Consider the following 27,683-nt stretch of genomic DNA (forward strand, 5'->3'; position numbering starts at 1 on the left):
AAAATCAGAAAGCTTGTAACTATGCATGAGACAATCACAAATAAGATCGAAGAGTGGCGGAGCATACATGACCCTTTCCTCCGACCACAGAACGACCGGGTTCGAGGTGAACAAAAAGAAACAGCACAGCAATTAACTCTAAACTTACCGCGTTACTCCCAAGTTAGCAAAATAAAGAATTACAGATAACATTTACTTATTTATTAGTTTTTTGTACTCACTCTAGGGTTAAAACTTATCCTCTATGTGTATGTGTGTGTGTAATCGTGTGAAGTCTATCCCACGGCGGACGAATCTCGGTGTTGCCTATCCGGATAGGATCCAAGCTGCGAGTTTCGACCCCTTCTGGGTCTCTTCCACCCGTTTGGTACGCCGCTTGACTTTTATGCAGTAACTTGCATCGAAAACCACAAGCCTACGAGCACCAGAACAATCGTTTAGTTTCTTTCCGGGTCATTTAAAACGAATACCCCTCTTACCGATCTCTAAATTCTCCCACTTCACTGTATGGTCGCGACCTTCTAACTCGCTCTATTGCTGCTGAACTGTGAAAAGAAATTGGTTTCTGCTTTGGCGTAAGTTGGCTACCCTCATTTCATTTCACTTACTTTGCCCTTGACAAAATGGAGTTTGAACAAACTTTCAAGGAGCCGCGCTCAGTATATGTAAAACGTCTTCACTTCGCGCTTGATCAGCAACAATAGAACGAGAATATCTGTTGGACCCCTACACAAGCTCGATTGTGTTCGTCAATTCAGAATTGAGTGCCTTGAACTAATTAGTTCGATCATGTTCTTGACGTTGGGAGTCCTACCTGGTTGCCAGATGATGTTCTTTAGAACTTACGTGAATCGGTGGGCGTAGATCGGATATCGGGCAAAATGTGTTAATTTGATCATGACATTGTTTTGAGGTTATTGTTTTGAGTTGCATTCCGGTATTGTAGTTTGTCGACAACTCGATCGGCTGTTTTGTAAATTTTTCTCTATTGGGTGCTCATATTTTTGGCGTTTCTCCAGTGCGCACGGGCGGAGCCTATGCACGGCGTATGCGCACGATCAGTTGACTATTGACAACAACCGATCTAGATTTGGGCCTAACTGTGTGTTGTTCTGTTGTGAAGTGTAATGATAAAGATGTTACAATATTTTTCAGTCTGCGACTCTTGTTTTGCCTTTGGGAGGGACAATAACCATTTCCGAGGACGGCACTTCTCCCCCTATGCCGATTGTGACTTTGAAGCAGGTCACAAGCTCTTTAAACATAAAAAAAAAACTAAGGATAGTTTTAAGATAAGATTAAGTAATCAGTCTGTATGACATTAAATTGCCGTAGACAGTGACCAATAAATAAAGAAAATTGAAAAAAGGTGTAACTCAAAGAGCAATGACGTAAATTTGTCGTGCGCAAATTTCAGAACGATCCTCAACTCCTTTCAACGGGGCGTTGGGAAACCACTAAGAACCGTACTGTCAACGGTGAGTTTTGTTATTGAATGATAAATACTAAGCAAATCTGAAAATCGCCAGAAGAACAAAAGAAAAATTGTTCTACAGTGAACGAAACAAAAATAGTTCCACTATGTATTTTGCTTTCTTTTTTTTTCATTTCTGAACTTTCTTTCACAAATCCTTAACCTAAGTACAACATATTCAGTATTAAACATTCATACATTATTTTTGTTAAAATATGAATGATCCAAAATCACCAAAATTTCATCCAAAATTTGGTTTAAATTGATCAACGGATAAATCAAGCATGTATTTTAAAGGTTTTTTAATGGGTTTTAAGAGATTTTCCTCTAGGGACCATTCAAATATTACGTAACCCAATGTTGTTTATTTTAGACTCCCCCTCCCCCATGTAACACATCCGTAACACATAGTGACATTTGAGCTATAATACTTAATCGAACTGCTTAATTTCAGGGTAGGTAAAAATCAATGGTTTAAAAAAAACGAATTGGATTTTTTTTATTTAAATCGGATTTTTTTTATTTAAATCAGATTTTTTTATTTAAATAGGATTTGTTCTATAAATTTGAGGAAAAAAATAATAGCATCCGAAGGTTCTTCCATCATGTGATAAAGCTGAGTTGTTTGATTCAGCTTTATAAAGGCTGTATAGGTGTAACATTCATGATTCATAATTTTTAACATTCATCAAAGACCAATGCTTTTCAAACTAAATCCTTATAGTTTCAACTTTGTATCTTACGATTCGAAACGATTGACGATTGTCTTGGAAAATCTGGTTAAATTCTTTTGTGAGCCTACTCCTTTGTAATGCACGTTTTCCACTGTCCCCGTCTAATTTCATAGTTTTATACAATTTTTTGAAGTTTTTTTTAAAATTAAAATGGTTTATTTCAGTAACAAATGAGTGATTCCTTTGCTGAATAAAAATACTATCGAAATTCATTAAAACGAGTTGGTATTTAGCATTCAATTACCCTTCTTCTTCTCTTGATTCAGAGAAATCCAAAGATCAAACAAATAGGATAAGTTTTAATTAATAACTTTTAAAACGTTGAGCGTCAAAATTTAAATTGCGATTGCATGAAAAATCTGAAGATTCTATAAAAAAATAAAAGAAAATTGACTTCAGTTTGCTTGAAAAAATGACACAATTCTTATTATTTGATTTAGTGATCTTAAAATTTCCAAGACTTTCACACCAAGTACTTATTCCTTGACCAAAAAACAGCACATCTTAGTTAATCCTAGATAGTCTAAAACGGATATAATTTCCGTCTAATAGCAAGAAAGTGCGGCCATCTCTGACTATTTTTGAATGAGGAGTCCGTATTCTGAATTCGAATTCAGCCTACAATCTTAAAGCTTTCTTTTTTACATTTAAACGTAAAATTTTAAGAAATTTTATGGAGATGAAGTGGTTTAGGAGTTTGAAAAGAAGTTCAATGAGCTCATTGAATGATCGGATTATTTTTAGAATGTTACCAATATCTGAAATATTGCTTATTAGACAACGAATTGGATTAATGTCAACTTTGAGATATCTTAAAAAAATGTGAAAGAACGTTGATCCCCCTGAACGATTTTTTTTAAATATCTAACAAAAACCTTGTAAATCTGAATCAAATCCAAGCATAATTGCAAAAACATACAAAAAAAAGTAAAAGAAAATACATGAAACTTAAATTTTACATCCGAAGCATTTAAATTGTATCTAAGGATTAAAAATAAAGATATTAATTTTTTAACTACTTAACTCTAAATAATCGTTTTTGGACGCAAACATTAAAACTTGTCAAAGAGAAATTTGAGTTTTCGATTTCATTTGGCAGAAAATGTGAGCAAATAATTCAATAACATCTGGGCATCCTGGCATCCGGGTAGTTATTACCCAACATAAAAAAACGAACACACACATATAGGATCTCAGTGAAACTTTATGTTTCTTTGAAGAGATCTAATTTCTACTTAAGACTAAGGCGTACATCTTTCAAGGATATAATGGCTAGCATCTTACTAATGCTATCACCACCAGCCCACAGAAATAGTATGTACTAGGGGAGATGAGGGCATAACGAGCACCCGAGGCATAATGAGAACTACGCTTTTCTACGAAAGTGCGTATTTTCTTAAATAAATTTTCATGAGGATTTGTTTCGTACTTCCTATAGTATTAATTTTTCACAAAAAAAGGAATCTCCTTATCATCTTTACAGAGATATTTAAAAAAAACTAGCTTGGTTCTCAAGTTACGAAAATATTATAATTTTTGAGCACCACGAAATAAGCTCTTATGATCTTAAAATAACCTTGATCTATAATATACGCACTGCAACATGATGTACACATTGTTTCTCAATTTTTACCATCATAAAGTTTTTGATTTTTCACTTTTATCAATTTTAAAACACGTTTTCACTTAAATTTGTTGACTAGGGGCATATAGAGCACCATATTATCGAGGCATAATGAGCATTTTCTGCCGTAGAATATAGCAGCGAATTAAAATTGATTTATAGCGCCACACCTTGACTAGTTTTCATCCGACAATTTAGCCTATTGGTAAGGTGTCGGAGAGGTAATCAAAAGACTAGAGTTAGATTTCTGTTCGAGGTGATTTTTTCCATTCACAATTCATGATCGATTTTTTTATTGTTACATTATACGGCTAGTAGCATCATCCTCCGAACAAAGCACTTAATGTATGAGCGTGCGTGAATTGTTTGTATTCTACAAACAGACCTAGATTATTTTGTTATTGCTTTGTTTGATGAATCTACGACTCACCTGTCCTCATCGAATTGAATTCGCTGCTAGATTCCCCGGCAAAAACGCACATCTTGCTCTGATTAATGGTGCTCATACTGCCTCAGGGGGGGTTCTCATTATGCCTCCACAGTGGCTGGTTTTCAGCTTTTAGCAAAATTTTTCAAAATGCATTTTTTAACGTTTTCATCTAGTTTTTCACGTTTCAGCCAGTTAGGGAATAGGCTTTTCAAGTGTCTGAACACGAAACAATAATGTAACCTCCATATTATAGCTATTTTCTATGGTTAAATTATGCCCCCATCTCCCCTATGTATGCCATGACCCGGACTCGATCTAATGACCTCTGACTTAGGAGACTTAAACGATATCCTGCATTCCACATCAATTGAAAAATCTGATAAATCTGTTATTTTATCAATTTTAAAAAGAAATATCGGTCCAATACTTAGCTCAACTATTCGGTGAGCCGAATATTAGGCTTAACGGTTTTTGGGTGATATTCGGCGAACACGGTTGTGATCTAAATCTTAAGCAATCTACACATTATTTTTTTTCTACTTTTATGAACATAAAGTTTCATAATTCAATATACATTATGTTGTTTAAATAAATTTGAAAAATAGTTCTGAAGAAAATTTACTTTTAGATGATCCAAAAATGAGGCTTTCAGCTTTTGCAGGAAGTCTAAAAAATTCAAATATGAATTTAATTTTAGATTTTTCTCTCCTTCGGTTAGGCACCACCATTAGACTGAGTCGATTTGGGGTCATTTTTGAATTTCTCAAACCCTGGGATCTTAAAAGCTTCGTTTTGGTCCGAAACTCATCCATGATTTTTTGCAGATTTTTTAAGTAACGTTTACATGAGTAAATTTAAAATTTTATGTTTGTATGGAAAAATTGAATATTTTGTACTGAAAAATCCATATCATTTTTGTTTCTTTTGTGGAATCGAGCCTGCTAATGATTTTTGTGCTGAACAACTTTGTAGAATATCAGAACTTCCTATCTTTTTAGACAAAAAAGTTATTAGCTGTTTAACAGGTGTATGTCTTTTTGAATTGATAAACCATGAATTCAATTGACACCACTGCTTGTGCCCCACGAAGTATGGCATGAAAAGTGGTCTTGCAATACTTCGCTAGGCACCCAACAGTGGTGTCAATTGAATTTCTTGTTTATCAATGACAAAATACATACACCTGTTCAAGAGCTAATAACTTTTTTGTCTAAATAGATGCGAAGTTATGATATTCGACAAAGTTGTTCAGCGGAAAATTTCCTGTAAGAAATTTATAAAATGGCACAAAAACCATTAGCAGGCTCGGTTCAACAGAAGAAACAAAAATTATGTGGATTTTTCAGTACAAAATATTCAATTTTCCCATACAAACCTAAAATTTCAAATTTACTCATGTAAACGTTACTTAAAAAATCTGCCAAAAATCATGGATGAGTTTTGGACCAAAACAAAGCTTTTAAGACCCCAGGGTTTGAGAAATTCAAAAATGACCCCAAATCGACTCAGTCTAACCACCATCAACTTTTTTTTTTGAATATAAGTGTGGTTGATAAAAAAAAGGTGATTACTAGGGATTGCAAAAATAATAAAAAAAATCTGCAAAGCTCACTGACTAGCGTTTTAAATGATAAAAGCAATGCATTGTTGAATTTATTGAATATATATTGTTGAACAGTTTCTAAGTTAAGGTTGCCAGAAATTTTTCAACATGTAACCGGGCTGAGCAAATTTGGGCTATTTTATTTTAAAACCTGGCAAAATCCGGGCATTTGACTTTAAAATATCAACCGAAAATCTAGCAATATCCGGGCACATTTGATCAAAACCCAGGAATTACTCAATAAAAATCAAGAAAAAAAACTTTAAAAAATAGTTTTGTTTGTCAAAACTTATCAGAAGATTTAAAATCGTGTTTTAGGCTTCCAAAAAACCTTTCATGATGAATTTTATAAAACTTGCTCAGAAAATGTCGTTTGAACGCATAAATAAAACATTTGTGTAACACAATTTGTTTTTTTTTGCATGGTTTTATGTGTGTAAATAAATCCGGATTTCTTTAAATGGGCCTGACCAGACATTACCCTAATTTTGTATTAAATTTCATTTTATCCTCATTTGTTCAACATATTCATTCGATTTTTTGGTCGGACTCTTCAAAATTGTTTCCCGTACATTTGAAATAATTTCTTTACACTTCTGCTTATTTTAAAATTTGATTCAGCATAGCGTGTATCTGATGAAGTTTTGAATATAATAAATTCTAGGCCAGTTGTAGGACAGGTGTTAAGCATCAATCTCTAGTTTCGAAATAAGAATTCAGAAAAAATCTATCAACATATGAATGCAACGTTATCAAAATTTTTAATTTAACTAACTTATTCTTACATCCAGACTTTCAGGTTTATTTTTTTTCTTAATCCTTCGTTTCATAAAGTAACAAATTTGCAACAATTAATGTATGAAAAAAAGTGAAAAATCGTTATTTATTTCAATTTTTTTTCTTGATGTACACATCATTTCCAACTGATTAAAATTATTTTTAAGGGAAAATAAAAAATCATGAAATGAAGGGTTAAGACTCGTAAAGAAAATGCACTAAGGTATGAAACATATAATTCTTACATTATTCAACGCAAACATAGCTAATTTTAAAAAATAATCTAACCTTCACATTTATTTAAGTTTTTTTTTATTTAAAACACATTTTACTATACACACATCCGTTAGCTAATAAATAGTTTCTTCTGTTTATTCACGAGAAATTTTTTTTGCTATGTTTCGTTATTTTAAAAAACGTACAAAATATTTTGGGATTGAAACTGGAACGCTGAAATAGCAAGCACTGCTGAGCCAGAAAATTCTGATTTTTGAAAAAAAAATTTCGATTTTTCTCCGTTGTTGCCTTACGGAATGTAAAGTGTACTCTGAAATGTTAAGCTTCTGAGAGAAAAATTATTCATGTTGAAATGAATGAACTTAGGAATTCAATAGATTTATATATGAGAAAAACAATTCATACAGAATTTTCCCGGTTTTGATTCGAGATTCCAGTTTTTTCCCGATTCCATTTGCAATTCCCGCTTTTCCCGGTTCGCTGACTACCCTGTGAGAGTGAAAAACCCTTTTAGCTTTGATTAAGTTTGACAGAAATATTACGGAAATACTCAAAAAAAAAAAATTGTCTTGATTGACCTATTTTTACGGCAACGACTCTTGCTTTGAAAAATGCATATTTAGATACTTTTATAAACTATTGAACAAAAAAAAAATCAAAACAATGAACTCATGCTTCAACTTGAGAAGAAATTAGGCATGATGGGAAAAGAATGAGAACACCATCGAATTTGTGAGTTAATAGAAAAATAAATATATAGTAGAATTATCAGATACATCTTTGAATAGAGTGCTTTTATTTTGAAGTTCGAGTAAAATAATTAGTCGTTTGAGCGATAAGCTCAATTTGTAAGAACTTACCCATATTTTACTTTTGTTGACACTGCACTGCAAAGTACAACGCTTATAACATTTCAAACTTGTCTCAGAATATTTAAGAGAAAATAGACGAAAACAACAATTCTGACCTCTGACATGCATCTGAAATGAACCCTAATTTCTATTTTTAAGCTGAATTCTGATTTTCATTCCTGAATTTCATCTTCAAATTCTGTTTCGGAATTTAAAAATCTGAATCCTTAAACAGGATTTCAAAAATCATTAAGCATTGATAAGCAGGGCCGGATTAAGCCATCGGGGGGCCCGGGGAAATTTATCTCGGGGGGGCCCCATAATTCGATTTTTTTTTTCAAATGCTACCCAGAAAATACAAAAGCTTTTAAACGTGTTAAAAAACTGGAGATGAGTTCAGTATACTATCTTCAAAAAGCCATGTTGTCTGCGTAGAAAATAGCTTCTAGTATCTTCAAATAAAAATTGTTAATCAATCACGTGCAAACATTGCGGAAGAGTTTAGAAATTTCTTAGAAATGAAAACTCTAATTTAAGCTGCAAAATGCTAAATTTAATTCTTGTTTTTTTTAAACTCTCTCTCTAATTTAAAAAAATGACTGGATAGATATTTTAAATGATTTTCATATAATCATTGATCGTTTGGTTTGTGCTAATTCGAGAAATATTTACCTAGTGACAATAAGCAAGAATCTTGAAGATTTGAAACATAGAAAACAGAATTTAAAAAAAATAAACAAAATAACTAAATCCATATTCCATAGAGATACAGATATAAGAGTTTAGGAATTCAAAACTTTAAATCACGTTATATTCAGAACCAAAATACAGTGTCCCAAATCTAAATCATAATTTCAAATTAAGTTTTAAGAAACAAAATATGAATTAAATTAAAAAAATAGAGATACTAAGTTACTTTAAGAGCAAAATCAGAAATTGCACCAAATTTGAATTTCAATTTTATGTCTTTGAAACACCAAAAAAATCTTTTCATGATATGTTTTTGAATATGATTCTCATCAGATAATTTTTTTTATCAAATTGTTATTCTAAATGTGACGAAAGTTTCATTAGATGCCCTCAAAACCAAAGGGGTACTAGTGTAAAAATGATCGGTTGAAAAAAAAAATTGCGAATAAAGATTAAATGTTTAAAACACACAATCAGTTATTATTGAAAAAAAATCAGATACGGAATCCAAATGAGTTTAGTACACTAAACTAAGGTTGCCAGAATGCCCGGTATTTTCCGGGTTTGCCTGGATATTTAACAAAAAATTTGACAAAAGTTCGGTCCCGCCCAATTGTCCGGATTTCATTCACATTATTTGCCAAAGCAAACAGAGAAAATCATATTATGTTGTGTTGTCAATCAATCAACCCAAACGGAATTTTTTTAACAAGTTTTATAAAATTAATAATGAAAAGTTTTTTATTTTTGAAAGCTTAAATACGATTTAGAAATTGCTGATGAGAAAAAAATCAAGTTTTTTTCTCGATTTGTGTACTTCCTGGGTCGACATTTTGGTATCAAATGTCCGGATTTTGCCAGGTTTTTAGCTAAAATAGCCTGGATTTGTTCGGCCCGGGTACGTACTGAAAAAATTCTGGCAGCCTTACTCTAAACAAAAATCCTGAATTTTCAAAATTCAGAAAAATGATGAAACTGAACTTCAGTAACTGAAGAAACAACACAAGACTTGAAAATCCCAATGAGTTGGATCTGGAAAAAGATCATAGAAATATTCATATTAAGAAAATCACTCAATCGTTTTTATTATAATTTGAGAATGATAATTTGAAAAATGATCTGCTGAATTCAGGATATTCACTTCAGTAGATGATAAAATTTTGGTTAAATCAGTTGAAAATGTTCCAGTACAAATTTCAAGTCTAAGACAGAAATTGATATGAAAATTCAATAAAGAAACCCTGGGCCAATTTAAGCAACTACAAAGATTTAAAAAGATTTTACTTTCAAAAATAGGGAGGGAAAAGGGTTAAGAATTTATAAACCAATGAAAATTTCAATCATAATGATTGAAAGGTGGAAAGTTATTATAATACGCGATATTAACCTGGATACTGCCCGGGTAAAATTCTGAAATGTTTATCATAAAGCGAAATTAGCTGTTATTTAAGTGCAGAAAACCATAACTTGGAAACTTAACGTAACAAAAAACATCGTTTTTGTAAAAGACGTTTGAATCTAATGAAAATGCGTAAAATTTTACCTGTTCTGTACAGAATATCGTAACTGATATGTTTCGATAAAAAATGAAAATTTGAGGTGTTTTGCCTCATATTCTTCTTAATTTTTTTTCGAATTCAGTTTTGTCCAGAAGATTTTGATATTCTTAGCTCGCAAAACGTGGGAGACCTCCTTCAGTGCTTACTCTAGGGGGCCCCTTAACTTTTTAAGACAAAAGCTAATCTAGATATTTTTTCACGTGGGCCCTTTAGTTTTTATATTTCAAGTTTTCATTCCGATTTTCTAGTTATGATTTCTTTTCATGGATTTGTGGTAGTATGATTAAAGTAATGTTAAAACTTTTTTTTCTCTCGGGGGGCCCCCCTGAGCCGGGGGGCCCGGGGCAATTGCCCCTTTTGCCCCCCCTTTAATCCGGCCTTGTTGATAAGGCAGGCCAAGAAAACTGATCGGTCACAATTTGGAAAGATTTCATCCAATTACTCGAACATCAATGGCACAATGTTGACCCAATCTCCTTGGGGGCGATCATTTTCTTCTCTCTCTCTGCTGGTGTTTGTTGATTTTGGGGCCAACGTTGGGCCAATCGAGGTCATGGAATGAGAAGAAACAAATCAAAGAAACAAAGATGGAAAAAGATCATTTCCATATATCGCGAAGCCTCCGCACGAGACGAAAACAGTGCAGACAGAGGGAAAAAACAATTGAGAGCAGAGGAGAAAAAAAAGAACCGAAATAAAAACAAAATATTCAGTTGATCCACACTCTGCCGGGGGTTGCACCGAAAATGAACGAATCGAAAAAAGAAAAAAAAAATCGAAAGTGAGTTGTGTTTTGTGGTAAACCTCAATTTTAAACCATCATCATTTTAATCTGCAGCAACGTCGTTAGCGTGCCTCCGGCGGCGGGGTCCAAAAAACGTAAACCGAAGCCAAAGCCAAACGCGCGCAAACGAAATTGGTGGCCCGTTCAATGTGGCCAACATCATCAAAGGTGGTAATTAAATGGTGTAATCGTCGTTGCTGCTGCAGGCTAGCTCGGGGAACGATTCAGTTGATGGAAAATTCATACAAAGTTAAACAAGTGGTTATACTAATGCGCAACCAGCCAACCATCCAACGAAGATGAATCGGTAAACGAATTATTGAGAAGTCATTGGTAAACCAGAAAGAAAAAAAAAATGGGCTGATGTCGGAGGTTGCGAATCGAAAATGGCCGCATTTAGAACCGTTTTCAAAGCAAACAAATGGGGATGGTGAATTAAGTTAGAGAAATATACAACACAATATTTCATCAAAATAATGTCAAAGATTATCGAACAGATCCCTGGGATTTTGAGCTATCAATTCACAAACACTCCAGTGCTGTTTGGAACTTCAATATTCAAGAGTGCGACAATTACTTATCTTTTTAATTCGACATCTGTTTTATTAAGTAAACTAGGAATTCAACGAGCTTTGAGCACTTCAAAATTGAATTGCAATAAAGACTTGTGATGTATTAACATATAAGCTACTTTTCTTTTCAAAATTCCCTTAGATTGTTTAAGAATTCAATCCTTTAGCACACAAATTACACAGTTTTCAAATGACTGTTACTTAGTTGTTAAGAAATTTGTCTGGTTCGAAGAGAAGTTTTATTCAAATCTACCATTTATTTCTTTATTTCAATTTACCTTTGGCCTTCGACTGAAGTACCTATACATTCATACTAATCAGGAAACACCTTTTATATATTGGTCTGAAGGAAAAGTTAAAATTAAAAGACAACACTGAACCGATAACATTAAGAATTCTTCTTCGGAATACATCCTTGGATACGCAGGAACTGAAGTGCTCGAAATAGCGGTTGAAAGTCTTTATGACGCCTATTAGTGCAGTTTTAGCCCCGTCGTTGTTTAGTGGACTTGTGATATAGCCCAGTTGGCAAATCAATTGCCTCCTGAGCCGATATACATGAGTTCAACCCCAAAAGTAACCAACGATAAGTTTTTCAATAACTGTTCGCCAACTGCATCGTTCGTATAAGTCGCGAATTATACAAAGATGTAAAAACGACTATAATCGATACAAAAATAGGGAAATTACAAGTTGAAGGTCTTTATTCCTCAAACCTCGAGGTCGTGCGCTGAGTAGAAGTGCTCCTAATAGTTCGGAAGAGTCGGTTCTTGATGAAGGCAGGTCGGCGAAGACAGACGCACGAAGGGCGGTTTTGCGGGCTTGCAGCGTGTCGATGTCGATCACGCAGCAGCCTCCTCATGTCGCCTACCTCAAAACATGTCGATTGAAGGCTTCGATGCGATCAGAACCGTGTTGATGACAAAGACACTAAACAGCAGAGGCATATTCAAGGAGCGATCGAACCAGACTACAGTAGAGACTCTTCAGGCAGTAGATATCTTTAAAATCTTTCATCTGGAGACTTTTTCGACAATGTAGTTGATGTGAGACTTGAAATCCAGCCGTTAGTTTCACGTAGTCGGCAAACGCAAATTTTGGTCCATCGAGAAGCAGCAGCAAGTCATTGAAATAGATCAGGAATACTATTGGTCCTAGATGACATCCCTGGGGCACGCCAGAGGAAACTGGGAACTGCCTGGAGAAACAATCACCCGTACGTCCAGTTAAGCAAGTGCAGAAAGAGCCAAGAACGGATCCACAAAATCCTAGACGTTCGATCGGACCATAAAACAGAATAGTGTGGCCAAAATCCGTGATCGGAAGCTATACCACCGGGTGCTGACAAAGTTCGTCGAGTGGACAATGAAACCGATGTCAAGGCTGACTTCGGGCAAATCGCAGGTCAAAAATTGTATCTATGTTCCTGCCAAATTTGTTTTTGCTGACAATTTTGCACAAAAATTTATGATTTGACAGGACATTTGCAGCTGTGGATAATTTCGTTACAAATAAGACAATGACTTCGGAATATACCAAAAAGAGTGTCTCCAAAAACGAAATTTGCCGTTCATTTGATCGCACGACCATCCCGTAATGATTTGACCAGATTTGGTAAGCTGTCATTACAGAAAAGTCATTCAAGAATGGTATGCAGAAAAAGGGATCCAGTTTGTTAAAAAAAATTTAACCCACCCAACTGCCCCCAATTCTGCCTTATTGAGAAATACTGGACAGTCATGAAGAGGAGACTCAAGGCAAAGGGAAAGGTTGTCAAAGATATTAATCAGATGAAGACGCTTAAAAAAGATAGCAAACACGATAGACGAAGAAGATGTGCGCCGCCTAATGAGCCGTATTACAGGAAAAGTCGAAAATTCCTTCGAAATCGTGACGAATAATTTTACCCGTATTTTTTTCCTAAAAGTATGAAGAAAACGCTACATTTATATAAAAAAGATCTTGAATTCAAGAAAACTAGCAAAAATTGCAAAAACTACCAAAACCATCCTGGAGTATTTATGACTACCTTTGGAACTCAATAGTGTTTGGGAGCTTTGCAACGCCTTTAAAGTAAGGTTTCTTGGCAATGTAGATGTAGTGAATTGATTTTTCTCGTTTCCTATTTTTCCTGAGGATTTTTGTTTTTTGTTGATTGTTTTTAGGATTGATCACCCGCTTTAAAAAATGCTCTATTGAGTTGAATATTGTTAATTCGGAGGCATTTTGAAGAATTAAAGGGATATTTTAGAATAATTAATCTCGTACAAAAAGACCAATTTTCACGGGTTCAATACTCAATTTGTTCACGAAAAACTGCAGTTCATGTTAAAGGATGGTCAAATAATCCATGTAGACCAGTGTTAGGTTGAAAAACTTTATGCTCAAGGTTCCACATACTCCCTATGAATGTCATAACTACCTACTGGTTTTAAGGTTTAGTTCATTTAAGATCAACGTAATCGTAATAAAATTACGAGTTAAATTTGTGTTGCTTAAAAAATAGATAAGATAAATTCTTTACTACAAGAAAGGCAGGTTTCTGAATAGAAATAAGGAAATACGTGCAAATTTTTCATTCCTCTTTAACAGGCTTGTGCAACAGGCCATCTGTGCTTGTAACTTGAAGATGTGCCATCAACCAGGATTGTTTCATGTGTATTTATGTCTATGAAATGCTTTTAGGCAACAATTTCTGATGAGTCTGTGAGTCCTATTGAATTTGCAATCGCTTGAAGTAGCCATGGAGTGGTTTGTTGCTAACAACGTCCAGCTAATAGCGTTTGACATGAGTATTTCGAAAATAACACTGTGCACATTTGCACACGGCCCTAAATTCGATTGTTGTGACGAGATCCTCCAGTCTGATCTTATTGCTGCCGTATTACGGGTTCCACCACCGGGACGCAACAAATCTGGCCCTTTGGGGACCTCGGAGCCCATCGTCTCAGTCACGCCGTTTCCAGCCAGCGTCTTCAGTCGTCCCGGCCCTGAGTTCGTCTGTGGTGATGAGGCTCCCCAGATTGCCCTTACAGGCAAGTATTCATCGAACTTGAGAGCGCTTCATGCGCCTGATGTATCGACAGATTTATCGATTTTCTACCACACCTTGGAGGTACTGTCCCAGCGGCATTGGCTTCGACCCCGGGATGCAACGAACTAGGCACTACGGAGACCTCAGAGCCCCTCGACTCAGTCACGCAGTTTCCTGTCAGCGTCATCAGTCGTCCCGGCCCTGAGATCGATCGTGGCAATGAGGTTCTCCAGCCTGTATACTCAGGCAAGTACATCATCTCGAACATTATTTTTCTGTGATAAATTTCCGCCCAACAGTACATCATTCGTTGGTTATCACCAAGCTGCGCTTGCTAGTACTCCAACATGTTCTTCATCGCCCCCCACGATCATCTAGACTGGTACTGGGGCGCAACGTATCGGGCCTCACGGAGACCCCTGTGCCCTGCGACTCAGTCGAGCTGATTCCTGCCAGCGTCACCAGTCGTCCCGGCCCTGAGTTCGTCTGTGGCGTAGGGGTTCTCCAGCCTGCTTTACCAGGCGAATACGCTGCTCCTGAATGCCTTCCTCCGCGTGATGGTATTTTCCATTTCAGTGACAATGGCTTCAGATCGGCATCAGAACCGCTTGATTTCATCAACATTTACTATCAGAATGTCGGTGGTATCAATTCCGGCGTGACTGATTATCTGCTCGCTACTTCATGTTTCTGCTTTGCCAATCGATGATGAATCTTGACATAATCTTGAGATGGTGTGGTCCCGTATCGAACTCGGCGACCGGAAGCTTTATGTTGGCGTACTATATTTGCCTTCTGATCGTTCGAGAGATGTTACCTTAGCTGAATCATTCTCACGCTGCATCTCTAAAATAAGCTCTTTCTGCGCTCCAGAAGATGACATAATCGTCTTAGGCGATTTTAACATGCCAAGATTAAAGTGGTGTTCCAGCCATGATAGCTTTCTGTATCCTGATCCTGAACGTTCATCTTTTCCGGCTTCTTCAAACATTATTCTAGACTCTTCGAGTACAGCAACCTTACGTCAGATCCACAGTGTTGTAAACGAGAACGGCCGGATGCTTGATCTTTGCTTCGCCAATGACGAGTTCCGTTTACCAACTATCGAATCAGCACCTGCACCGCTGGTTAAAGTAGGCCCACAATACCCGGCTTTGCTGGTTACATTAAATATCTCCAGATTGTGTACCCCCGCTGATAAACTCACACTCTTCTACTTGGACTATAAGAACGCCGATTTCGATATCATTTCTCGCGTACTGGCCACCATAGACTGGGAATCCGAGCTCGAACTAGCAAACCTCCTTTTTTGTTGACTCCTATCAGGCTTATCTTCCAAGTTTCGCTTGACCAGGCCACCTTCCCCTCACTGTGGTAAGAAGCTTACATGTACCTCCGGTTCATAAAAAGGGGGATAGGAAAGATTTCAATAATTACCGAGGAATTTCTGCTCTGTGTGCCATAGCCAAACTTTTCGAAAGAAATCCCAAACTGATGCCATCTACACCGATCTATCTTCCGCATTCGACAAGGTGAACCATGATTTTGCCATCGGAAAGCTCGCGCGTTTAGGAATTTGTGGATCTATTATTGGCTGGTTCCGCAGTTACCTTACTGGACGTAAATTGACAGTTCGTACGGGTAACTGTTTTCCAGGCAGTTCTCAGCTTCATCAGGCGTGCCTCAGGGAAGTCATTTAGGGCCGTTAGTATTCCTAATCTATTTCAATGACGTGCTGCAATCCTCCTTGATGGACCAAAATTAGCGAATGCTGACGACTTGAAACAGTACTACTCTATCAATGGGCCCGAAGATGTGAACTTCCTGCAGAACCAGTTTAACCTCTTTGCCACCTGGTGTGATGCCAATCGCCTACCTTCAAACCGTAGTAAATGTGTAGTAATATCATTTTCCCGCAAACGACGCCCGTGCTCAATCGTTTATTTCCTTGGAAACGATACAATCTCTCGATCTCAACACGTGAAATATCTTGGTGTGATCCTTGACGTGCGGCTGGATTTTAAGAATCACACCAACTATATCGTTGACAAAGCCTCCAGGAGCCTGGGTCTTCTTTTCCGCATGACGAAGGACTTTGAGGACATCTACTGCCTGAAGAGTCTTTACTGTAGTCTGGTTCGAACGATCCTTGAATATGCTTCTGCGGTTTGGTGCCCATATTATCAAAACGGTTCTGATCGCATCGAAGCCATCCAACGAAGTTTTTTGAGGTATGCCCTTCGACACTTAAACTGGCAAGACCTTTTTCGACTTCCCAGCTACGAAAGCTGCTGCCGCCTGATCGACATCAACACGCTGCAAGCCCGCAGGACCGCCACTCGTGCGTCTTTCGTAGCTGATCTGCTTTCATCAAGAATCGACTCTCCCGCACTTTTGGAAGTTCTTCCACTTAGCGTCCGACCTCGTGGTATGAGGAATCGGGATCTTCAGCTCTTCGTTCCTGTTAGACTAAACAATTACCGGGCCAACTCTGCAATAATTGGCGTCATCAAGACTTTTAACCGCTTCTCAGAGCATTTTGATTTTGACGTTCCGAAGGTTGTATTCCGAAGAAGAATTCTTAGTGTTCTAAGTTCAGTGGAGATTTGTATTTGTAGTTAGTCTCTTAATTTGAAATATCATTTGGATCAATATATGATCTGTTGATTTAATAATAAATAAATAAATCAGATACTTATAAATTTATTTTCGATGGTTAACTTATCTTAAGAATCAGATTCAAAACTCAGATTTCAGAATCAAGGACATCGACTCAGATTCAAATTAGAAGTTTTAGACATCAGAGTTCAATTTCCAGAATTTGGACAAAATGGCAGTTTAATTTCAATTCAATTTCAAGTTCAGATTCAGAATTCAATTTTCGAAAGTTGTTTCAGGTTTAAGAATTAAAGTTACTTGTATACTTGTGTTTGGACAGATCCAGAAATAAGATAAGTACAAATTCATTTTGTAAATTTCTAGTTTAAGATTCAGATTCTAGATAAAGAATTAAGGTTCCAATGAAAGCTCTAATTTCTGGTTATATCGGAATAATTTTAAAACGTTTAAAGTCGCATTTAAGATAAAACTTATGGTTCTAATTCAGATTTAAGATTATTTTCCAGATTTCGATTTTAAGTTCAAATTGCTTCATATTTAGAATTTCAGATCCTTCATTTCAGTTCTCATTCCAAATCATCAATCTAGTGTGGTGCACGTTATTCATTTTAATCCGTTTTTCTAATGTAGTTCGAGATTTCATATTTTGAATAAAGATTAGAAGTAAGGTCGAAGTTCAGGTTAAGTTAAAGATGAGGTGAGATTTCAGATCGTTCCTGTAGAATCGGATTCCAGATTTAGGATAGCCATTTATGCTTGTATTGTGTTATTAAATCTATTTTAATACAAGAATGTATTATAATCTGTAATAGGTTTTAATGATTTTTTTCCTTCATCCATTCGTCGATGATTTTAATGAGAGGTAAAGGACAATATTTTGAGAAAAAACGGTCCATCACTTTAAACTCATGTACGACAGATAAAACTGTTGTGTTGCCAGAAATCAACAGGAAATGTAAAAATATTTCCATTTGAACCACATGAGAGAAACCTCAGAAAAGCTCACATGCAGCTCACTGCTATCCACGTTGCTCAAAAGAAAGCCAACCATGACCTTTTCCTCTTTCTCGCTAACATTGTTGTAGGTATTTCATTGCCAGTTAGCTGGTGGGTGGGAGAAGAAAAGTCATATGGTGATCCTATCGGAAAATTCCACCAACTTTTCCATAATCGATAAAACTACCACCATTCTTCAATCCAATGCCGCCCGCATTCATTATCTATTGAAAAATTTACAGCCCATGCATGAGTTAAGGAAAGGTTCCAATTTTCCAATCGCCCATTCAGTAGAATCGGGCAGTGACGACGAGTTTTCTCCGGATGAGGGAAAACCTGACAAAACGACACCAACAAACGACATCTCTAGAACCTGTTTCCTCGTCCCTTTGGAAGCTTTGGAATGGAAGAAACTGATTTAGAAAGACAGAAAAAAAGTAGGCCTCCCACCGAGCAACCAGTTCAATTCTTCGACGAGGAACTTCAATAAACCGGATTCTAATGTTGGTAGTTACGCCTCTTTGTCTTCTTCTTTCCCTGGCCTTCTTGGGCGTAGAGGTCTCTCAGCATTGTTGGATCAACATTATTAATCCCCTGAACATGAACGATGGCTTTTTAGCCCCAATTACAATGGCGATGGTGCTCTGTTGTGACGAATTAAATAAATATGCTGAGAATAGGACACTAACCTGTGGACTGCTGTTGTTGCTAGTTTCATCCATTATTTTATCGGTCTCCATTTTCATCGTTTCTGTGTTGTCCTCTATTTTGGCGAACTGATGGTACACCTCCAGAGTAACTTCCGGAGATTCTTGTCAACCGCAAAAGAATGGATAAATGAGATCAGTTGTGGGGAATGCTGTTCCGGGATGGATTCCCTGATGAGTTAAGTTCACTTAGCAGAAACACGACACTCGATTTTTTTCCTATTATTTCTTCTAGTGGGAATCTCCACTTATTTCACGGGCTCTTCCGCGATGATGACTACTTGAAAACTCTTGGTGTTGGCCCCAAACCAGCAGCTTCTAGTTGGACGAGATTGCACTCACACAGCGAAATACGCGACTTGGCCACGACACGACGGGGAAGAGGGGGGTTTCGATTTCGAATCTTTTGATTTCTTTGCTGCTTGCTTCCTTTCGCAATGCACGCGCACACAGAAAATCGATTTATACGAACTTTTGTATGAGATGACAACGATCCAAGTGTAAGCAATACAAAGCGCTCAGAAATCTATTCTTACATAAAACCAATTCATGCAGCCACTGGTGTCGTTTTTAAACTCAAAAATGAATGAATTCAATGCTCCCGTACTATTTCAAACATTCTATAATCAAAACTTCTCAATGCTAAACCCTTTTTTCAAAACTCACAACCGATTATGTTGCTGCATTATTGACAGCACACTTCGCCACAGAATGACAGTTCCACTTTTTGACAGTAGCCACACTACCACACCAAAAATATAACCCCTCACGAACACACCTTCATTTTAATGATGGACGTCTCCACAAAAAAATCACCCAACCTCTCCAATAAATCCACCCAACGATTGATATCCGGATGGTTCCAGCGAAGAAAGTATTTTAAACAAATCCTACCGGAAGTCGCTTGTCCTAACCACGAAAGTCATAAATCCGACGACGGAATAAAAGATCAACAAACGACACAGACTGGTTCGCGATTAACTTGAACGCACGACAGCAAAACTATCCATTATTCGATTCGAACGAACTGCACTGCACGAGTGACGTCAACGGACTGTGCGCCGCGAAGATTGCCAGCTTGACTCGTTTTCGATGGGGGGCTGCAGGGTTTTCATGAATGGTGGATGTGATGATTATAGCGATCATCGTCGATATTTTTCTCAATGATGACAGATTGCGTTGCTGTCATTTTTATTCATACACCAAGGAAAAAATGCAGAACTCATAAAAACTTAATGCGTTATTCTGTATAGAAGTACATACAGGGGAGATGAGGGCATAACGAGCACCCGAGGCATAATGAGAACTACGCTTTTCTACGAAAGTGCGTATTTTCTTAAATAAATTTTCATGAGGATTTGTTTCGTACTTCTTATAGTATTATTTTTTCACAAAAAAAGGAATCTCCTTATCATCTTTACAGAGATATTTAAAAAAAACTAGCTTGGTTCTCAATTTACGAAAATATTATAATTTTTGAGCACCACGAAATAAGCTCTTATGATCTTAAAATAACCTTGATCTATAATGTACGCACTGCAACATGATCTACACATTGTTTCTCAATTTTTTCCATCAAAAATTTTTTGATTTTTCACTTTTATCAATTTTAAAACACGTTTTTACTTAAATTTGTTGACTAGGGGCATATAGAGCACCATATTATCGAGGCATAATGAGCATTTTCTGCCGAAGAATCTAGCAGCGAATTAAAATTGATTTATAGCGCCACACCTTGACTAGTTTTCATCCGACAATTTAGCCTATTGGTAAGGTGTCGGAGAGGTAATCAAAAGACTAGAGTTAGATTTCTGTTCGAGGTGATTTTTTTCCATTCACAATTCATGATCGATTTTTTTATTGTTACATTATACGGCTAGTAGCATCATCCTCCGAACAAAGCACTTAATGTATGAGCGTGCGTGAATTGTTTGTATTCTACAAACAGACCTAGATTATTTTGTTATTGCTTTGTTTGATGAATCTACGACTCACCTGACTTCATCGAATTGAATTCGCTGCTAGATTCCCCGGCAGAAAACGCACATCTTGCCCTGATTAATGGTGCTCATACTGCCTCAGGGGGGGTTCTCATTATGCCTCCACAGTGGCTGGTTTTCAGCTTTTGGCAAAAATTTTTAAAATGCATTTTTTAACGTTTTCATCCAGTTTTTCTCGTTTCAGCCCGTTAGGGAATAGGCTTTTCAAGTGTCTGAACACGAAACAATAATGTAACCTCCATATTATAGCTATTTCCTATGATTAAATAACCGTTTTCCTTAAGGTGGCCATTATGCCCCCATCTCCCCTAGTCCTATTAGCCGCTGGTAGTTGTCGTGACTGGTGGTTCTCAAACCTTTCACTGGCTTCTTTCCATCCTTCGAACATGCACAATTTTTCCTTAAATTAACGCGATTTAAGAAAACGTGTCTGTACTTCTTAACAACTCTTTTCTAACTGACTCTTTCCTCCCAGTCAGCGTTGCCAGATTGAAAACCGCTCAAGTCCGTAGATTTCACAAAAATCGAAAAATGTACTGTTTTCGGCTAGATAAAACTTGATGACCTTTTTTTTTTTTTTTGGTCGTCAGGTAGAATTTTCAATTATCCGCAGAATCCCTTGAATTTATTCGATAATCCGTAGAAAATCCGTAGGAAATGCTGAAAATCCGTAGATTTGGAGCATCGATCCGTAGCTCCGTAGAAATGGTCAAAATCCGTAGAACTACGGAGAAATCCGTAGATCTGGCAAGGCTGCTCCCAGTCCATTTCACCGTCTCTCTCTCAGATAAACTACTCACTACTAGTACTCAACAAATCTCCTCAAGCTTTCTCACCATTTTGCTGCTCTATCAGTTCTCTCTTTAGAAATGGATTCTAACATAGTAGATGGATTCTAAACTATTAGACACTCTAAATAATTATACAACAGTTCCATTACATTTTTTCATTCATTATTCTTTTTCTAATTTTTGTGATTAAATCCTCCATTATATTTTTCTTTATTCTTCCTCAATCAATATTCTCTACACTTTCATTATTTTTCTAATTTTCGTTATTAAATCTTGCATTATATTTTTCTTTATTCTTTCTCATCATCTATATTCTCTACATTCGCCTTCACCCCTACTATGTATTGTAATTTGAAAAAAAACATAGTCATCACTTAAACTACGAAATATGTCTTTCTGTTTTGATGCAATATATTTTAAACAAAGTCACTCATATTAACGAATATAAAAACTTTTTCTTGCTATTTCTACGTTTCATAAGATCAAAATCAATACAAATACATGTAGTAACTTCACAAACTGTTTCAAACACCACTACGACTTTTGTTCAACATAGATTAACTGAATGAATAATTTAAATCCAATGCACATTCAGGGCCCATATGGAAAAAATACAGATGAGTTCTTCTTTCTCAAATGGAATATTCCATCTGAATTTCTTTTAAAATGTTATGCAATTGTTGTGAATAATAAGGGAAAATTATTATTGTAAATTTAAATTGAGTGAATTGTCTATATTCATTTTCAAATTTTTTTTTTTAATGTGGTTCGTTACAAGAGATCGTCTGGTTTCATTAACATCTGAAATGTTTCCAAGCTCTTCAATTTAAGACACCAAATCCCTCGAACTCCTGACTAGCAAGTTACTATTATAGTTCAAGATTTACTATTTTATTCTTACAATCAGTATCTTGTTTATTATTTTTATTTTTTTTATTTACCAACTACTATACATTTTTAGTACATTTAAGATGGTAGTTACTGTCAGAACCATTTTTTTTACTAGCTTATTTATAACGAGGAGCACAAAGGATAGTTGAAATCTTCATCGCAGTGATAAATCAGAACGCCAATGTCTTTTTACACCGAAGGTTTTAGCATCTGTCTAAATATGAAAATTTGGTTTTCACATTCTCCAATTTATGAAATAGCTTCATAAGAACAAGCGTGTGAGGTTATTTCATTTAGCGTGTTCAGATCGAAATTCGAACATCACTCCCGACCGCCGCCCTTAATGCTGCCCTGGATTTCAATTTGCAAAACAAAACCACAACATTAAAGAATTGGAGAAAAACTCCATTATAACGAACGAAGGACACTCCAATCAGTAAGTCTTTTCAATTAAGTTCATTGCTCAATTTTACTTTATTTCAGCCTGTTCACCGTCAATAGAACTGCTTCGAATTTCTGCATCTGCCCTGCTATAAAAACGAGTGAAAATTTCATAACTATGCTTGTTGTTCGACATACTTGGAATGCTCTCGGTAAGGCAATGGATTTCGGGGAATATAGCTGTCTACAATTCCGGGGCATGTCGGCCTAACTAGTATCAAAGTGATGCTAAATACTTTTTGTCAATTTCATCCGGCATTGATAGAATGTTAATTTCGTAACATTGGTAATTGGTGCCCTAAAATTACTCAAACGAATTCAACACATTTTAAAAATCGCCGTGACCTTCCTCGTTGTTTTTCGTGATTGGAAAGCTAATATTTTCATAAATCTGTGGTTTTTCTGACGTGATTCTATCTGGAATCGTATTTCGAAACCACCAAATTTCATAAAGCTTCTATATAAACATTCACACTGCCACACTTGACATAGACACTTAAATACACAATCCTACTTCAAAATCCAATTAAGATTCAGAAAAAACTATAAAATTCTATTCTCTATCCAGTTCACAGGTTTAGATTTAACCGTTAAGTTTAAAGACACTTTGAAACCACCTTATCTTAATTATTTGCTTCTTACGCTTATTTTTATTGCCGATCAAACTCAATATTCAACCTTAGACCTCATATTTGAAATTTTAGAATTTACCATCAAGACGCCATTCACCCTGTTCGCAATACAATTAACAAACATTCGAATATTTCACGGAAAGTTTTCTCTCTATTGTGATTTAAACTTGTGCTTTTTAGAAGTGACTACAGTAACGTTTAGAACTAAAGACCACAGTCTCAATAATCATTTTCGACTTCTGAATTTTAGTTTCATTATTCAAATAAGCAAAATCGATATCAGACTCATGTTTGCAATTTAATGTTTAGCCACCGACCATAGTTTAGCTTTTTCAGTTCCAAAATCAGACTATAATGTCTGATTTTCTCAATTTCACATTTTGGATACTTTCAAACTTTAACCGTTTGGATTCAAATCGGTTCAAGGGATAGCGAAGTAAGTTTTAAATGTAAATCTACAGTTTGTTATTTTTAAATCCATTTATGGCTTTTGAGTTCTTTTTTTATAAGACCATGACTATTTATAATTTCAAAACGTAAATCAAGTTTTTGATTCGATCAACAATTTTAAGGGTTGTTACTTCTGCTTACTCCTGAGTTTCAAGGCAAGTCAAACAAGCGTTTATTTTATATTCGATCTTTACTTACTTAATTTTTCTCCTTTGATTTAACAATACCGAGGCTGCAATATGGTCTCGCTACCTTTATTATTACTGAAAATTTAGCAGTCTCTCTACTGTGTTCATTATTCCGATTTGGCGATACCTGATCAAGAATTTTGAAACAGAACTTGAATTCGAGCTGAAGATTAAACCTTTCAGGCTGAGAGCTATTTAATTCTTATCTCTTCTCAGTCATCAGATGCATTTCCAAACGAAAACTCTCAGATCAGGTATTATTTGAATAGCTTTTTTAATCCCCGATCCAAATTCATCTAAACAACTTAATATTTCAGTTCATGTTAGCCTTAATTTCCAAATCAATTTCCCAATGAAATTTCAAATGTAACTAACATCTCCAAAAACCACACATCATATTACAAACTTAAATTTTGATCAAATCTATCAAGCTATTTAATCTCCTTCTCAGACTTATTTTAACGAGCGCCTCTCTTAATGTAAGCCTTTTTATTCATACTAGTTATCGCGTATAATTTCCATTAATTTTTTTTTGTTTATTTGAGACACTTAATTTCCCTTAATGAAATTCTAAATGTTACCCATAATTCCAAAAACTTAAAATATGTAGTATTTCCTGAACTGAAAACAGATTTCTGAATGATCGATTCAACCTTTGCAAACGAACATCCTATGACCTATTATCATCAAAATCCAAAATCAAACCTAACGTTTAGTTAAAATCCTTTGACGAAACTTACCACTTACACTTCGAAGAGTATCTTGGTTGTACAAACGAACTGTAATACACGTCAGCTCAAATATCCAAAAATCAACCCGACGCTTCGTTAAAATGTAACTGACTACTCCAATTCAAATAATACCTTCAAACACTTAGTTGTACTTTTAAAATGTAATTCGAATCCTCCTGTCAGCTAGTTTCCAGTTCAGATATTTCTTTTGAAGACTTGGTAATCTCAGGAATGTTTCTTTGTACTATGACGAGAATTTTGATTGATTTTCTTTTTTTTTAGACCTTCGGGCCCAGATTTCAATTCATCAAATTTAAGCCTTATTGATCATAATTTTCCTTTGGTAATCATATTCTCTTTCAAGTTCTTTGATCTCAGCTTTAATGTCTAATGAAGTTTATTACTCGAATTTTAGCGGTATATATCAGGTCTACATTAAGATTCGTATTGCAGATACGGCTTCGATTTGAACGTCAGAATTCGAAGACGGATTACATAAAAAAATTATAATATATATCCAATGACAATGCTTCAAGTTGTCAGATTTACTTCTATTTTCAATATCAAGTCACAAGACGTGATAGTTCTGGAATGAATTCAAACCAAGTCAAATATAAATCCATCACAGCAATGAAACCTGTTTTCTCATTCTCATTTAACAATTATGCCTCTCCATTGACAATTCAGAATTTTTATCTCTAGACTTTAAACATGCTTGCAAGTTTCAATAAAACCCAATGTTCCTAATACGAAATAAACATTTTTTTTTTCGAATAACAAACCCAAATTTTTTATGTTGAATCAATAACCAGTTCTGAATTCAGTTGAACATTCGAAACCCACAACTTACAAGATTACAATAAAATACTTTTAAATCTCAAATTTTTTTAATTCAACTGTAGATTTTCAACAACTCTTGGCAGCATTAAATGCTTACAAAATATATAGTTTCAACTTATTACATCGACTGGGCTGTCATTCACCCTATTTGAAATCTGTGGGCACTTTTATAACCCTGATGGGAATCTAGATTTTTTTTTTAATTGTTCTGCTTAATTACACCACTAGGGACTGTCAAACCTCCTAGTGTAAACCTTTGGAGAGCTTCTTTTTCAACCCCGAAGGGTTCACCCACTAGGGACTGTCATTCACCCTAGTGGGAACCTTTGGAGACTTTACTAACCCCGAAAGGACTTTTCTTTTTAAAACTGATTTCGTTAATTCAACCACTAGGGATTGTCATTCACCCTAGTGGTAACCTTTGGGGACTTTACTAACCCCGAAAGGACTTTACTTTTTTTTAAAATGATTTCGTTAAATTCACCCACTAGGGACTGTCATTCACCCTAGTGTAACCTTTGGGGACTTTACTAACCCCGAAAGGAATCTTCTTTTTTTTCAAAACTTGTTTAGTTAATTTCACCCACTAGGGACTGTCATTCACCCTAGTGGGAACCTTTGGGGACTTTACTAACCCCGAAAGGACTTTTCTTTTTTAAAAATGATTTCGTTAAATTCACCCACTAGGGACTGTCATTCACCCTAGTGGGGACCTTTGGGGAATTTACTAATCCCGAAAAGACTATTCCTTTTTTTTAAATGCCTTCGTAAAAAAAACTGCAACCACTAGGGACTATCACTCACCCTAGTGGAATTTTTTTGGGGAATTTTCTTACCCTAAAGCACTCCTATTTTAAGTAAATGTTTTGCACCCATTGAAACTTTAATTTTCCTTATGAAAGTGCATTATCATGTAACTGTTTCCCATCGATTACCTCCTACATTTGACTTGTAAAAAAAATACATCAGGTCCATCCCTTTGGTTCTGTGAATATAGCCGCCATCTTGGGAAAAAACATTCTCATGCCATATACTTATCAAACAAACTCCTATTTTTATACAAACCTGCGGGATACTTGCACCCGAAATATTCTTCGTTGGCCGCCACCTGGGAGACTCCCTTAGGCCCACCAACTGCGCCATTGTCGTGACTGGTGGTTCTCAAACCTTTCACTGGCTTCTTTCCATCCTTCGAACATGCACAATTTTTCCTTAAATTAACGCGATTTAAGAAAACGTGTCTGTACTTCTTAACAACTCTTTTCTAACTGACTCTTTCCTCCCAGTCCATTTCACCGTCTCTCTCTCAGATAAACTACTCACTACTAGTACTCAACAAATCTCCTCAAGCTTTCTCACCATTTTGCTGCTCTATCAGTTCTCTCTTTAGAAATGGATTCTAACATAGTAGATGGATTCTAAACTATTAGACACTCTAAATAATTATACAACAGTTCCATTACATTTTTTCATTCATTATTCTTTTTCTAATTTTTGTGATTAAATCCTCCATTATATTTTTCTTTATTCTTCCTTACAATCAATATTCTCTACACTTTCATTATTTTTCTAATTTTCGTTATTAAATCTTGCATTATATTTTTCTTTATTCTTTCTCATCATCTATATTCTCTACAGTAGTGTACGTGATTTTTTGCTGGTTGTTTCACCAATACTTTTCAGTTTTGGGACAATTAACCTCAAAAACGACCATGTGTGTCGACCGGCTGCCCGTTTTTTGTACCGAGAGTTTTGGAGGTTAATTGTCCCGTCTCATCTGTACACGCTCAGCAAGTGTGCGTAAGAAATGTCAAAAACAACTCTATTAGGTTATATTGACAGTTTTACACGAACACCACCTTAGCAGGAGGCCTCAGCCCTAACCTCAAACCATGGGAGAACAGAATCAATTTTTGAGAAGGGCGCACGATAAACGCGATTTGGCGGTACTAACATCGACAAATTCGTCCTGTGGAAAAGCGACACACAGATGCTCGTGTTTTGATTTTTTTGGGTGTTCAGGGCTGC

At 35.9% G+C, this 27,683-nt stretch overlaps 1 protein-coding gene across 2 annotated transcripts in view; it reads right to left on the bottom strand.

Moving 5' to 3' along the window:
- LOC129751230 (F-box/WD repeat-containing protein 11-like) overlaps window positions 1-19,758 on the bottom strand; it is a 123,379-nt gene extending 103,621 nt beyond the window's left edge. For both annotated transcript variants that reach the window (XM_055746600.1, XM_055746599.1), the window contains exon 1: window positions 18,674-19,758. In XM_055746600.1, coding sequence (XP_055602575.1) covers window positions 18,674-18,730 — 57 coding nt within the window. In that variant the 5' untranslated portion in view covers window positions 18,731-19,758. The remainder of the gene's footprint in view (window positions 1-18,673) is intronic.
- Window positions 19,759-27,683: the final 7,925 nt, after the last annotated feature.

Source organism: Uranotaenia lowii, chromosome 3 (genome assembly GCF_029784155.1).
Source record: "Uranotaenia lowii strain MFRU-FL chromosome 3, ASM2978415v1, whole genome shotgun sequence".
Classification (NCBI taxonomy): Eukaryota; Metazoa; Arthropoda; class Insecta; order Diptera; family Culicidae; genus Uranotaenia; species Uranotaenia lowii.